Source organism: Saccopteryx leptura, chromosome 4, assembly GCF_036850995.1.
Source record: "Saccopteryx leptura isolate mSacLep1 chromosome 4, mSacLep1_pri_phased_curated, whole genome shotgun sequence".
Classification (NCBI taxonomy): Eukaryota; Metazoa; Chordata; class Mammalia; order Chiroptera; family Emballonuridae; genus Saccopteryx; species Saccopteryx leptura.
The window spans coordinates 180,235,863-180,252,320 of record NC_089506.1 but is presented as its reverse complement, the minus strand read 5'-3'; the positions used below and the strand labels follow the sequence as shown (position 1 = coordinate 180,252,320).

The window sequence follows — 16,458 nt, the reverse complement described above, 5'->3', positions numbered from 1 at the left end:
TAAGTTTTTAGAATATTTGTTCTAGATCTGTGAAGAATGCCATTGGTATTTTAATAAGAATTGCATTGAATCTATACATTGCTTTGGGTAATACGGACATTTTTTTTCTTAAGTGAGAAGTGGGAAGGCAGAGAGACAGGCTCCCACATGAGCCCTGACTGGGATCCACACAGCAAGTCCCTTATCGGGTGATGTTCATCTCATCTGGGGCTTTTGCTCTGCTGCTTGTCAACTGAGCTATTTTAGCACCCAATGAGGAAGCCATGGAGCCATCCTCAGTGCCTATGGCCAACTTGCTCCAAACAAACCATGGCTGCGGGAGAGGAAGAGAGAGAAAGAGAAGGGAGAGGGGGAGGGGTGGAGAAGCAGATGGCCACTTCTCCTGTGTGCCCTGACTGAGCATCAAACCCATGATATCCATATGCCAGGCTGATGCTCTACTACTGAGGCAACCAGCTAGGGCCAGTATGTACATTTTAATGATGTTAATTCTTCTTATTCATGAACATGGTATATGCTTCCATGTGTTTGTATCTTCTTTTATTTCTTTTCTCAATCTTCTTTTTATTGTTATTATTATTATTAGCTTCCAGGAAAGGCAGTATGTGAAAAAAACAGCAGCCCCTGTGGTGCCAGAGCCCCCAAGCAGAGATGCCAATGGGGCCTGCGGTGCTGTCTGCTCTCATGTCCCTGCCAAACTGGAAAACACCACTGCTTTTGTACCTCTGTGACTCACCTCGGGGGCCAGCAGTCAGAAAACCCACTGGCTTTAGGTGAGTCCAAGTCAAAAATTCTGTGTAATTCTTATGTTAAAAACATCATTAACCTCACTGGGTTGCCTGTAAGCTCTCTGTGGTCACTAGACCAGGGGCTGAACCCATCTGAGACATCAGCCTCCTTCCTTCTGTCACCACTGCTTCCAAAGCAGGCAGCTACGGCCATACCACCCTGAACACGCCCTATCTCGTCTGATCTGGGAAACTAAGCAGGGCTGGGCCTGGCTAGTACTTGGAGGGAAGCTTGCTCAGGATTTAATCCATCGGAACATTTGCCGGCTGCCTGAGGTGAACCTAAGGTGCAGCCCCCAGCCAGCCCTCTGAGGGACCTCAAGCTATTTCACAGTTCCTCATTGAAGTGACAATTCCTACAGAGCTCATCTTTTTCAACCACTTCAAGAACTCATAGGCTTAATAATTCCTACAGATAAAGTAGTTTTGTTTTATTTTATTTTTGTTATGCTTTAAAAGCAAAGTGCTCAAGAATCTCCTTTTAAAGCCCTAAGTGGCAACTCATTTCAAGGTTGAGAACAGAACTTTTCCTTTATTTCCCTGCTATTTGACTTTGACCCTTAGCAGAATGCAGAAGTGTCTTTTGAAACACCACACTGTTCAAATGTCTGTTTTACCTCAATTTCAGATAAATCCAGACCAGCAGGCATACTGTAAGCATGCTAAGATTCCCATTTGCCTTAGTTACCAAACCTTGTACAAAACTCTCCCCTTTGTCAGATCATTATGTTAGTCTAGTTAGTATAATAATTAATGATAATATCTAGTCTACAGATGGCAGTGGATAAGATTATCGGTTTGGAATTCCAACAGTTCTGAGTTTGCTTTCCTGCTCCATTCCTGAACTCAAGTTCAGTATGACCCGGAGTTACTATTTAGACTAAGTATTCATTTTCTCATGTGTAAAATAAGGACAATGACATCTACATATAGGGCTGACATGAGATGTCTGTAAATTGATGCACAGGAGGCACTAGACACAGTCTGACCCACAGTGCAATCACTACATATTAGATGCTGTTGTCACTTTTGCTAACAAAACTAAACCATCCACCATGAGCCATTAAATACCATGTCTTTCACAAGGTGATAATGTTATTGGAGGGAATCGAATGACTTTAAGAAGTTCATCTCTCGCTTCCTTTGGAACAGGCAGGGAAAAAAAAAACAAATGATGAGCACCGTTATCTTAACCAAACCTTGTACGATACAGAGATGTACGACCAAAATATTAGGTAGAATATGGCTTGTACATTTTGGAGCTAATTGTGCCATGTACGGTCATGAACACAAGCTTGCAGGAACCCAGTGAACCCAGAATGGCCCTGAAATTCAGCCATACAATGAACAAAGATATCAAGCAAAACTGCTGGGAGTCCAAACGAAGCAACGCCGCCTGGGGGAGCAGAATTTCCTGGGCAGAGCAGCTCCCGGGCCCTGGCCTCTTCCCAGGAGAGCCCTGCCTCTATGAATACACATTCAAGGACTCGAAAACACAGAGCAGTTTCACAACCCACTTACTGTGCCTGGGCCTTGGGTGGGCAGGCACAGAACTTCCTGGCAGGCATTGAGAGCTCAACAATAAAACACCTATAAGCCCCTAGGAGGGCATGGAGAACTCTTGCTGGACTGGTCCTATAGAAGGGAGGGGCCTCCCCCCACTTGATGAATCACGCTGCAGCAATCTTCTGACATATGAGGCTGGTGCTGGGTCTGAAATTCCCATTGCATTTTTCACTTTTAGTGAGAGAATATGAGAGAGATATGGTTACAGGGCTATAAGCCATCAGCCCTCTTTCGAATGTCTCTCCTGTTCAATGATGTTATAGATAAAAGAAGATTCCAAATCAATAGCTCAATTAAAAACACTTCCCTGGATCAGAGGAAGCAGGGCGTGGCATGCTATTTCAATAAGCAGAGGGATGGGAAGGAATCCAGTTTTTTGGGGTTTTTTTTTGGGGGGGGGGACTAAGGAGTTGCCTGAAATCACCACCCAAAGCCTCTGTTCACTGAATAATAGTCCTGGTTGTGAAGTTCAAAGTTGCACTCAGGAACACCGAATGGGAGAAAAATGTCAACAATTTCTTTGAGACAAAAATGCCAGGTCTGCGGAAGGGCAGACCAGTTGTAATTCTCCCTGACAAAAGCATGACACGCATGGCCCTCAGTGTGACTATGTACAAGCCTTTGCCCACCCAGCAGCGTTCACATGCTCGCCACCAAAGCACTGGGCCCAGGCTGCACGGGCTTTGATCTGTTCCACTTTTTATTGCTCCTCTCCCAGTCAACATTTCGTCCTTCCCACCATACCCTGATCTCTTTCAAAGGGATTTAATTCCTGTAACACTTTGGGATGGAGAAAGGGCTTTACTTGGCAACCTTTGGTTTACAGGATCGCTGGTGAACAATCAGTCTGTCTGGCAGGAAGGTACGCCCACAAATATTGCAGGGAACCAACTGGCTCTGGGCACTGGTCCAAGCAGCTTCATTTAAGGCATCAAGATCATAGAAACCTTTGGCTGGAAAGTTAAAAAAAAAAAAAAAAAGAAAGAAAGAAAGAATAAAGAACCAAAAAGAGAAAAGGAAAAGAAAGTGGTAAAATGGATCGGTTTTCATTGTGGAGAACCATATTCTACTTTTTATGGAAAATATTTTCAGGAAATACCTGTTGACTGAGGCTTTTAAACAAATCATATTACTTTTATCCAAAAAAAAAAAAGTACTTTTCACTCAAGGGTTGAATCAAGATAGCTATGAACCAGAGTGTTTTTCACTCCTTGGATTTTAAAAAGGGAAAGACATTGTTTTATGTGTTAGGATATGCATTCTTTACTAATTATTAACATCTTTGCTTACACACTATTATCTTGCAAATATAACTTTTGGCCTTCTTTCAGTTGACTCTAAATATAAACTTACAAAGGGAAAAGAAAATGTATTTGTCTTTTCCTCTTCCGTAATCCTGCAGTGGAATGTTTTTAAAGGCCAAAACTGACAGTTGAGAGTGAATTTAAGATAAATTATATCATAAAAATTTATCATTTCTTTAAGGCCATAAACTCAGAGATTCTTTAAGTAATTAAAGGGAAGAATGCAAACAGAATAGTTAAACTGACGAAAAGAAGTACCCTTAGGAAAACAACGAAGACAGCTGAAAGATGTATAATCTTCATTGGCAGAGCACAGGAAAAAAGGCATATGGCTTTATTTTAGAGAACCAGTGTGGGATTTAGCTCTAATGAACTTTATTTAAATAGAGCGACTTTAGTACATTAAATTGACTGTCTCAGAATCTCCCCAAATCGGCCCCTGAAAGTGTAGCCAGGCACTCAAAAATATGTAACATAGTTTTTATCATTTTCACAGCATAAATTTCCTTGTTAGAACCCAGGCAATTCTCATATGAATTCTGTCTAATAGTTCACACAATCGTAGCAAATCTCAGATTCCTTAACATGCCCACACCTAATATTCCTTTTTTTTTTAATGGCAATTATCACAATTATCATTTTCTATATAGGATATGAAAGAGTATTTTGAGTGCTTTGAAAACTATTTCAAAAAGAATGGCACTGACTTTCTTCTTACTCATAAGTTTTAATATGGACTACAAATTCCAGGGTATTTATTTATTCTCACTTTAAGATGATTCATCACATCTCTAAAAGTGTTTGCATAGGGCTCTGACTTTGGATCTGAAGGAAGGGTTATTTGAACTCTATGACTACAGTAAGTCCATGGGGTGGAAATGGTAATGGGAATTCTCCTGGCCTAGAGATAAAGGACACCTTCAGAAATGAAAATTACCTGAGGCCAACAGGAAAATTATAAGGGGTGCAGTTATAGGACGTGCCTTTTCCATCTGTAGGCAATAACAAACAGGAGAAGGAACCCACCAGGGCTTTCAAAGTAGTTGTTTCTTTCATTTCTGCCAGACTTGTTATAATTATACTCAAGCAGAGAAGGTGATAAAGATCAGAAGTGAAGGAAATAAATTTTTGATGGCAAACAAGAATTGCTAGGAGAGAGCTCCAATGAGGCAAACAATCCCTTTGTAGACAAATGCTCTCATTTCAATGGGCGATGCTTTCATCTTGAGCTCCTTTCCCATCCATACTGAGTCCTCCTCTGAGCAAGAGCTATGAATGGTTGAATTCTAGAAGCATCTAGAATTTCATTATAACAACTTAAATTCCATTCGGTGGGATGTTAAAACCTCCCTTTGGGTGATATCTCTATTAAAAGAGCTTTGACCTAAATGATATCAAATAACCTCCAAGGTACCTACCAGCTCTGCAAATCTATGGCTACATAGAATGAATGAATTGAATGACACTCCTCTTAACACCAAAGATAATATTCTTTTGAGGAGAGTTAGGGGACCAACTGAGAAAATGACAATGGTAGAAATGAGAGAGTCAGAACTTGTATAGCAAAAATATTTTCTAAACTACTTTATGCTCATACCGTAAATGAATATGCATAAGGCTCTGTAATGAGGTCACATAAGGTAGTTTATGAAGTTCCAGTTTCATTTAGCTTGTGCAGTGCTTAACAAAGTACTAATGGTAAAAATTTAAAAATCTGGACATTTCATATGTATGCCTAGATTTTCAGTTTCCTTTGTATTTTTGAAAGGTATGACCACACTATGCTAAATTTCTTAATGATAACAGCAGCTGGAAGTGGCAGCAATTGTCTGCTGTAGAGGGAGCTAGTGCTTTCCAGCTCACCATAGTCTTCACTGTCACCTTCTTCATACACTGGCCACTTTATTCAATTTGGAAACCTTATTAGTGGACCTGTAAGCATTTGAGTTTGGTACTCCTGTTCTATAAACTAAGAAGCAACCCCTGGCTGGTTTGCTCAATGGTAGAGCATCGGCCTGGCATGCAGGAGTCCCAGGTTCGATTCCCAGCCAGGGCACACAGGAGAAGGACCCATCTGCTTCTCCACCCCTCCCCCTCTCCTTCCTCTCTGTCTCTCTCTTCCCCTCCCACAGCCAAGGCTCCATTGGAGCAAGGTTGGCCCAGGTGCTGAGGATGGCTCTATGGCCTCTGCCTCAGACGCTAGAATGGCTCTGGTGCAACAGAGCAGCCCCCCAGATGGGCAGAGCATCACCCCCTGGTGGGCATGCTGGGTGGATCCCGGTTGGGCACATGTGGGAGTCTGTCTGACTGCCTCCCCATTTCCAACTTCAGGAAAATACAAAAAAATAAATAAATAAAAATAAACTCTAAGAAGCATTCATATTTGAAAACATGTCACCAGAGGTCCCCAAAGGTTTTTTAAGCTTCATGGTTTTTAAATATTATGTTTGATAATATATGAATGTAACTTTTAAGAAATATGTAAATTCCAGAGGTTGCCTCTCCTTGCACAGTGTTGCCAGGATCTAGTGTCTTTGTGTCTCAGCATCTGAGAATTTGGGAAGGCATTCCAGAACTATTTTTCCAATTCAGCTGTAGCCAAGACCATAAATATTGTGAACAAGAGAGAAAAGAATATCACTACTCTTATAAGTTAAGAGAGAAAAGTATCCCCTTATGCACTCAAGTATTTTCATCGAAAAACTTACCACTGATGGTCCTGACTTGGGGTTTTTTAGGTTCTGGTCTCCTCAACTCTTTAGGCAACAAGTTGTTTTCATTATGCCATTTTTTCAGACATTGTGGCTCATGGATGGCAATGGATTTGGTTCCATATTCACGACCACAAATGTAGCAAATAATTGTTGGTGGATGCCTAATCATTGTTGGCTGCAAATAACAAAATATATCTGTTAGATAAAGTTTCAAAAATTGTATTGTGAAACTGTAAAGTTTGAAAATTATATTTTAAAATTACAATACATTCCAATTATCTAGAAAATAAATATATATTTTAAAAAATTCCAACAAGTCCAGCAAAGTTTAACTTTTTAGAAATTAAAAGCACAAGTTATTTTATCTGAGTGATCGGGGTGAGGTTATAATGTTGGGTTGGGAGAATAGAAAATAAATATGAGCTAACCAGAATTCTACATATTGGTACTTTATAAAATATATTTTATATTCAGTAAATATTGTCTTCTGACTATTCTCCATGATGAGAGAATACAATGATAAATCAGGTATGAATTATCCTTTCAAAAATATAAGGTTCGAATATGACTGAGATAAAATAAGAGTTATTGGAGAGTTTATAACAGTGTTGTATGCCTGCCCACATTCCCTCATGTAAACAACTTTCTACTCCTGTGATTCTCTGCCATTTTTGACCTGGAGTAGGCTCCACCCACAGGCAAGTAGCTAATCAATTACAGATGGAAGTTGGTGTATAAATACCCAGTTTCCTCCCTAGGGTAGATTCCACACAGTCTTCCAGAAGTCCCCACTGGGATTGTACCACAATTCCTAATTAACACACTATATAGGCTTCCTTCTTTTCCTCATCTTTCCTCTCACTATTTTACTGGGGTTTTCTGGGACCACCTCCCAAATAAACTACTTGAACTCAAATCTTATTCTTAGCATTTGTTTTTGGAAGAATGAAATCAAAGGAACAGTAAAGGATGAAATGCACTAAGGAGCTTCTGCTTCTGTCTGGGATATTGAAAGTTACAAAAAAATATTGCTTCCATTTAAACAATGAGAAAAAAAATCAGATAACTTACAGAATAAAAATTTTTGAGCCCATTGAAGACTCTTAGTTGCAAGATACATTTATGAACCGAAGGGACTGCCTAAGTTTGATGGTGGATCAGCAGAACCAAGAAAAGACCTCCCACACTCCAGCTTTACATGAGTGTGGACAGCAGTTGTCCACCTCAGCAAGGGCAGGGCAGCTGCCCGTGAACTCCATCCTTCCACCAACAAGGGCTTACACCCAGTAATGGAAGGTGATGGTTAACACTGGAGAGAGACAGGAGCATTGACAGAAACCATCACCATGTCAAGAACACAGGGCCCGCCTAATCTGAGGGTAGTGCTAGAGAATTACTATATTTCCCCATGTATAAGACAAACCTTCTTTCAAAAAATTTGGGATCCAGCCCTGGCCAGTTGGCTCAGCGGTAGAGCATTGACCCAGTGTGTGGAAGTCCCAGGTTAGATTCCCAGCCAGGGCACTCAGAAGGACCCATATGCTTCTCCACCCCCCCTCTCCTTTCTCTCTATCTCTTTCTTCCCCTCCACAGCCAAGGCTCCATTGGAGCAAAGTTGGCCTGGGTGCTGAGGATGGCTCCATAGTCTCCACCTCAGGTGCTAGAATGGCTCCAGCTGTAACGGAGCAATGCTCCAGATAGGCAGAGCATCGCTCCCTGGTGGGCATGCCGGGTGGAACCCAGTCGGGAGCATGGAGGGGTCTGTTTCCCCGCTTCTAACTTCAGGAAAATCCAAAAAAAAGAAAAAAAGAAAAAAAAGATATCACACACACACACACACACACACACACACACACACACACAGAAATTAGGATCCACCGTTGTCAGATCCTAAGTGTAACCCAATCAAAGTATGGCCAAGATTTCAGAATTATCAAGGTTTTAAATAATTATTTTAAAATAATTTTTCTAATCAATACTTAAAATTAATTACTTTAAATATTCTAATACTTAAAAATAATTATTTTAAAATAATTGTAATAACTATGTTAAAAGATGTAGAGGAAAAGGTGGGCAGCATGCATAAATATATATATGGGAAATTAGAGCTGAGAGATAAAAAGCAGGTAAAGTTATTCAAGAAAACCAAAATTATAGAAAACTGTTAAGCAGAGGAATAACCTATAATTGCACTTCAAGAAAGTTAGTCTGGGCCCTGGCCGGTTGGCTCAGCGGTAGAGCGTCGGCCTGGCGTGCGGGACCCGGGTTTGATTCCCGGCCAGGGCACATAGGAGAAGTGCCCATTTGCTTCTCCACCCCCCCCCCTCCTTCCTCTCTGTCTCTCTCTCTCTTCCCCTCCTGCAGCCAAGGCTCCATTGGAGCAAAGATGGCCCGGGCGCTGGGGATGGCTCCTTGGCCTCTGCCCCAGGCGCTAGAGTGGCTCTGGTCGCAGCAGAGCAACGCCCCGGAGGGGCAGAGCATCGCCCCCTGGTGGACAGAGCGTAGCTCCTGGTGGGCGCGCCCGGTGGATCCCTGTCGGGTGCATGCGGGAGTCTGTCTGACTGTCTCTTCCCGTTTCCAGCTTCAGAAAAATACAAAAAAAAAAAAAAGTTAGTCTGGCTGTGATGTATCTGGAAGGGCTGGCAGGGCAGCCTGTCTCCGAGAGCTTGAACATTCACGGCTCTGGGGGTTCGGGGCTCATGGGCCCAGTGAACACCAGTGTTTTATGGTAGGTAACAAGGCAGATGGTGATGGGACTTACCGAAAGGGGAAATCAGGAAAGGAAGGTTGGGGAAGGAACAAAAAAATAGAACCTGTTGCGTTTAACATATTAGTAGAATTTTAAATGTGAGTAAATCCAGCCTAAACAGGAAATAGAGGCCTACAATTCAGGATTAATGAACTTCGGAGCTATTCACACAGAACAGACATCAAACCCCAAGAAAACTGCATAAGAGGAGTATATAGAGATTATTGGGAGAAAAATTATTGGGAGAGTATCTACAATAAGGAGATTGGGCAAGAAATATCACAGCCTAAAGAGATAAAGGTTCAAGTTTACAGTTAAATAAACAGGGAATATAACCCATGTACTCCTACTGGTCAATGTCACCCCATTAAATTTAATTTCAAAATCAAAAAAATAAATTTTTTTTTTAAAAAGAAAGAAACAGGGAATAGAGCCAAAGGCTCCATTCAGAATTCTGCAAATACTTCTGGTTGCCAGAGAGATGGTGTTGAATGCTACTTTGTCAAATGCTACAGAGAGAAATGGTTGTTGAAGAAGATCTTTAGATTTGGTTACCAATAGATTATAAATCAGTGACTTCTGAGAGTTCAGTTCCAGTGGAGCAGTGAGGATTAAAACCAATTTTTTTTTTTTTTTTGTATTTTTCCGAAGCTAGAAACGGGGAGAGACAGTCAGACAGACTCCCGCATGTGCCCCACCGGGATACACCGGCACGCCCACCAGGGGGTGACGCTCTGCCCCTTCCGGGGGTCGCTCTGCCGCGACCAGAGCCACTCTAGCGCCTGGGGCAGAGGCCAAGGAGCCATCCCCAGCGCTCGGGCCATCTTTGCTCCAATGGAGCCTCGGCTGCGGGAGGGGAAGAGAGAGACAGAGAGGAAGGAGAGGGGGAGGGGTGGAGAAGCAGATGGGCGCTTCTCCTGTGTGCCCTGGCCAGGAATCGAACCCGGGACTTCTGCACGCCAGGCTGACGCTCTATCACTGAGCCAACCGGCCAGGGCTAAAACCAAATTTTTAGGAGTTAAACACCTGGTCAAGGAGAAGAAGAATACAAATCTAAAAAGTTTGCCGAGAGGAAATTTGAGAGATAAGTAGCACTGAAGAAAGATTTGTTTTGTTGTTGTTTTTAGGATAGGAGGGTCTTTGGCAGAAAGACTGCAGGCCTCAGAGGAGGCAGGCGGAGATATAATCAAAGGGGTAACTGGAGAGGAAAGGAAAGAAAGAGGAAATAGATGAAGTTACAGAAAGGTTGTAAAGGAAAAAGGCGCTTGTGGAGTTCACATAAGATGAATTTAGTCTTCTAAGGATGGGGCACAGTGATCTTCAGAGAATAAAGAGTCAAATTCTGGGAATTAAAATAGTGAAAAATGTTGGGATTAAGCACCGCAGGGAATGTAACTGATTTGGTTAGGGAAGAACACTCATTCAATATTGAAACAGACCCAGTTAAGTTGAGCTGCGAGGAATTTTAGTGGAGTGAAGTGACCTTCTCTAATATGTTCTTAAGTAGCACTGAGTGGTATGAAAGCAGTAACTAAGTTGGTGGTGTGGTCTTTGGGGAAATAAAACATGGTAAAGTGTGTGTGTGTGTGTGTGTGTGTGTGTGTGTGTGTGTTACAATCAGCCTGCTTTTAACTAAGACTCTAGGATGTTACACCAGTGTGGAGAGAGCACAGAGGAAGATTAAAAGCAGAAAGAAGCACATATATGATATCTGCAAAGCCAAGCAGAAATAACAAATCCTAGATGAGCAAGTCCATACTTAATAATCAAGCAAAATAGAAAGTGCAGTTCTCACTTGAGGATCTAAGTTTGTTTTTTTTATTTTTTGCTTTTTTAAAAAGCACATTATTTGCGGTAGAATGTTTTTATTCTATTATTCTCTACTGTACCATTAGCAATAGATCACAATAACTAAATAGTTGTCAGTCCTTCCTTGTTATGAGCCATGTAGCATCTAAAAAGAATGATTTTAAAAATATCAGAGGAATTCAAGACCTAAGAGAAAGGATGAAGCAGAAACAATAATTTTCAAAATATCCAAAAGTTCCTTACTATTTTTACATGTTTATTTACTTGAAACCTTAATTAAATGCAGGGTTTTTCACTTAAAAATGAGAGGTTATTCTTTTTGCTTTGAAAATAATGAATTTATTAAAATTCCATATGGGAAGTATGAACCAAATCCAGTATTTAACCAAGCATACCAGCAAAATAAATGGCATGGGTCATAAATGAAGGCATTCATGTCACACTGTCAGAGGTTTCTTTTGGAAGGAAAAATTAGAAGAAAATAGGCAGACACAGAGGCCAGAAGACGCACACAAAATAACCTAAAGGGATGTGGGAGAAAATTAATACCACAAAAAAAGCTAAGATGTTCTATATTACATTTTCCAAAGCATGCTTTGTGCTCTGTACTTGCGGTTGAACTGCAGTTGAACCTACAACATATTCCATACTCCAGGTTTTGGACATCTCACTCCTAAGTGGTGCTCTGGGGAAGGACAGCCGAAGAGAAAAACGCATCCCTGTGGGTCTGAATGGAGATGAGCCCCTCTTTTACTCTTTGTTAATTTCACAATTGTCAGTCTGAAACTTCCAGGGAAAGCAGAACCATCTCCAGCTTGGGGTTATTGCCAGTACCCCAGATGCCAACGTTTTACTCTTCAGTCTCCTTGTCCAGTTTTCAGATGGAAAGGGATGTGTCGGGGCTGGAGAAGAACAGGAAGAGGAGACCATAGCCCTGGCCGAAGGGGCAGAGGCCTTTCTTGGCTCATGTGCTGATGTGATGCAGCCAAACAGAGCAAGGCTGGGGCCCTGGAAGGTCTGCCCAAGGGCCTTGTCTACACCGGGCTTTGCCAGGGCCTGCCAACTCCAGGAAAGTGTAATCAAAGGAAAGCAAAGGAAAAGGGAAGTCAATAAGCCTGAAGTTCCTGCAGAGCAAGAGATTCCATCAATAATTTTCCTGTCAACATTACAGATATTTTGGGGGCAAAGCACTACTTTTCTTAACATTGGGGTAAAAGATGTTTTAAAAAGTTCATCTCTGAATTTGCATAAATGCCATTTCAGGTGTAAACTGTTTCGTGGGAAGGAGACCACATGCCTACACACGAGTTTCTTAGGGATCCTCCCAATGTTGTCTTTCTTCTCTTGTTCTCTGGGAAAGCCTGTTTAGGCTGGATACAGACAGAGGCACTCGAACACTTCAGGGAGAGCTTTCATGTGTGCGTTTCTTTTAACTTGAATCCACTAACTTTCATATGTTTTTAATCATGTTGCTGGCCACTATTGGAATTATCATTTTAGTTTTCCATGCAGCATTTTTTTTCTCTTTTTGTTAATGTCTTTTCTGTCTCAGAAACACCTCGTGTTCAGTTCTTTAGGCCAGAACTGTGCGATGCAGAGGGAGGTGAACATTTAACAACTTTTCTTCCACTTAGTGTAGATGACCTGTCATCCATCCATTCATTTTCAGAGTTTAAAACAAACAGCTATAATATCACCACGAAAGCAAGGGGGAAAGGATAAGGAGCAAGCAAAGAGGGTGGCTTGGTGAGCAGCCTTAAGAGAGGTATTGCTGGAAGAAGAATGAACATAGTCCCATAAAACTAGACTAGGATGCCTGTTTCAAATAGATCTCACTGACCTCCCTGATAGCTCGAGCTGAATGGAAACCACAGTGAACTACACAACTCAGTGGCAAATAGAGCTTATAGAGGAAGTATAACAATTGGTTAGAAGGAAAAGTGTTTTTTGTAACATCCACCGGGTACAAGAACAAACGTCGGAGACTTTCAGGAGTATAGATGTAACTTTATTGGCCAGTTTTACCTGCGCAGGGGCAAATTCCCGAGGTGTCCAGAGACACTGTGCTCACAAGGAGCTGCAGATGGGAATCGCACCTAGCGCTCACAGCTAAATCTTTTTATAAGCTAAGCAAGCAAGCCTAATACAGAAGCAGATGTGGCGGTAACCTATTTGCTAAGGGGGCTGCACATAGCATAGCAACAGGGGCTGGGGTCTAGCTCATTGGCGAATTCCAAACCTAAACTTCTGATAAGGGTCTTTTAACCAATAGAATGCAAACGTTTGTCTCTTTTTCTTTTTCTTTTTTTCTTCTCTCTCAGCCTCCCAGAGTCCCTATCTGTCTCTGCTTCTTGAACGGCCTTGGGCATGTTACTCCTAACAGAACAGGAGCAGGACCTGCCTGTAACCCTTAAGTTCCCTGTTCCATTAGTGCCTTGCTTATTTTCTGATCTTCTCTTGGTCCTTACATTTTTAACATTAAATATCATTGCATGAATCTTAACAAATGTTATATTGAAACTAAAATGGAAGTCATTACCAGCAGTTTTACAGAAGACCAGAAACACTCTACATTTGGTCATTTCTTATATTAATCCCACAATAAATACTAAGTAATAATAGTGTGAAATCATAGTTGTGCAATGTTATTTACAAGAAAGTCAGAAAAACATGAGTCAAGGATATAGCATTTTGAAGATTTGATATAAAATAGATATTAGTAAGTGATATGTATGGGCAATATGTCTCTTTGAAAATCTAATGACTGCTGATTATCTCCCCAGAAAAATACACATGTATACAGAATTATGGATACAATTTTGCATGATTGGTGGACTCTACAAAACTCATCCATTAACCCCAGGAAGTGAGCTGTTGGGCCTTTAATCAGATCCAAACTTTTTTTTCCAAATAGGTGCTCCTTTGTGTAAGGAGCCATTTGGCACCATCTAAATGCCTCAAAGGTACTGACTTGAAGCAGGCAGGAACTTATGAAATACACCACTTCTGGCTTTAGGGTAATCTTATGCCTTGCTTTGCCTAAAACAGTCCTTATTATATCCACTGTCATGTATTCACTTAATTGTCCCTGTTTAGTCAATAAATTATATAGTCGCTCTACTTTCAATCTTTTTTGAAAAACATCAATTTATAAAATATAAACAATCAAGAGATAAAACAACAAGAAAGCTTAGAAATAAGAAGCTGTGACCAGCTTTGGCTGGTTTGCTCAGTGGTAGAGCATCTGCCTGGCGTGTGGATGTCTCAGGTTTGATTCCCAGTCAGAGCACACAAGAGAAGTGCCCATCTGCTTCTCCATCCTTCCCACTCTCCTTTCTCTCTATCTCTCTCTTCCCCTCCCGCAGCCAAGGCTCCACTGGAACAAGTTGACCTGGGTGCTGAGGATGGCACCATGGCCTCTGCCTCAGGCACTAAAATGGCTCCAGTTGCAATGGAGCAATGGCCCCAGATGGGCAAAGCATCATCCCCTAGTAGGCTTGCCAGGTGGATCCCGGTCAGGGCACATGCGGGAGTCTGTCTCTCTGCCTCCCTGACTTCTCACTTCAGAAAAATGCAAAAAAAAAAAGAAGAAGCTGTGACCATAAGACTGCTAATTCATTTAAATATAGAATGAGGCAAAACAACTATAGAAATTATGGTTAGAGTAGAGACTATAAGAAAAATCTTGCCTGACCAGGCAATGGCGCAGTGGATAGAGCATTGGACAGGAATGCAGAGGATCAGGTTCAAACCCCCAAGGTTGCCAGCTTGAGTGCGGGTTCATCTGGTTTGAGGAAAGCTCACCATCTTGAACACAAAGTCACTGGCTTGAGCAAGGGGTCACTCGGTCTGCTGTAGCCACCCAGTCAAGGCACATGTGAGAAAGCAATCAATGAACAACTAAGGTGCTGCAATGAAGAATTGATGCTTCTCATCTCTCTCCCTTCCTGTCTGTCCCTATCTGTCCCTCTCTCTGTCTCTTTCTGTCTCTGTCACACATACACACAAAAAAGAAAAACAAATCTTAAATAAAAATGCATATAAAATTGGCATGGGAAGAAAAGGTGCTAAGATTTTAGCGATGATAAGTTCCTCAGAACTTTCGTGGCAAAAAGTCAGTTAAAAAAATATAAAATTAAAACATGAAGTTAACTTTTTTCAAGTCCTTTAGTAATTTATTTATTTTTTTACTTTAGTGGGTCCTTTAAAGACTAATACTTTTTAGTGAAGAAATATTTTTCTTGAGAAAACAATCAGTGAATAACAGGTGCTGCAACTATGAATTGATGATTCTCATCTCTTTCCCTGCCTGTCTGTCTTTCTCTCTCTCACTAAAAACTAAAAAAATATTTTTCTGAATTTCAGCAATATAATCAATTACACTTTGGTTTCTTTTTGTCAAATCTCTGTTATTAATAACTTGGATATGATGGCCTTCTATGAAAAAATTCTGCATGTCAATTAATTTATATATGTTTGTATACATAGAGATGTACCTGTAATGATATTTACTAATGTCAAACTAATTTGGGTTAATTTTATGCTAATTTTTATACTTTCTTAAAGGATTGAATTTTTATAATGAATTTATGTCATTTTTATAAGAATAATAAAATAATTTTTAAAAGTAACTCCAAAATCAAAAGATTAGCAGAAATCAGTTCTAAAAGAAAAAATCAAGTGGAGCCCAAGTAACTTTCTGAAAATTTCTTTAAAAACTAATAAAAGATAATAGTCATTTTATATAATTCAGTTTAATTATAGTTAACTAGTAATTAAAATTAGAAATATTAAGGATGCATACAGCTTTGCATAACATAAAAGTAAAATGCAAAATAAAAATACACATATAGTATCTTAAATTACATTAGTCTAATACACAATTTTATTGTGGCAACTGCATAGTTGAATATACTTCAGTTAAATGCTTGAATAATGCAATTTAATTGAAGTCCTAGAATTCTGTTCCATTACTTTAAAAAGCAGTAATAATGGCCTGGAAAAATAATCTGAGGACAGGATTTAACATGAGTCTATTTCTACCATAAGATTATCTAAATATAGCTCTTCTAAATATTTTAATTTTGTTCAGGCTTGTTTTCTTGGCTTGGTTGCATCAGTCAAAAAATAAATTCACAAATAACTAAATGGGACCATATGGCATCAGCCATCATATACTGAAAGTGGCAGCCAAAAAGATAATTGGGGATGGCTGGATTGAACCATCCCCAGGGTCCTGTGTTGCCTGTTGTGGCTCGACTGACAAATTACCATAAATTTTCAGCCTCCTATCTGCCCCCCTCCCCTCTGCATTTGACTATGTTCTGTGCAAACTTGGCCTGTCTGACATGACACCAGGAATTTCTGTGGTTTTTCATGGCTACAGGACAAAGGCAAAATACTTTTTACTGACTTCATTCATGCCCAACCTTAGCCCGTGAAACAGGTCTGTTAACCACACCAAACTCAGCGCTATTCCCCAAGCTAGAGACCACAGTCCGCAGCTTTGCTGTCTCCATGACCTTACT

The 16,458-nt window shown here is 40.7% G+C and overlaps 1 protein-coding gene across 1 annotated transcript in view; it reads right to left on the bottom strand.

The window, feature by feature from the left end:
- Positions 1-3,050: 3,050 nt before the first annotated feature.
- The window catches only part of LOC136402457 (zinc finger protein 474-like), a 59,401-nt gene continuing 45,993 nt past the window's right edge, over positions 3,051-16,458 (bottom strand). The window contains exons 3-4 of the mRNA XM_066379921.1: positions 6,367-6,547; positions 3,051-3,307 (exon numbers count right to left, since the gene is read on the bottom strand). Coding sequence (XP_066236018.1) covers positions 3,156-3,307; positions 6,367-6,547 — 333 coding nt within the window. The 3' untranslated portion in view covers positions 3,051-3,155. The remainder of the gene's footprint in view (positions 3,308-6,366; positions 6,548-16,458) is intronic.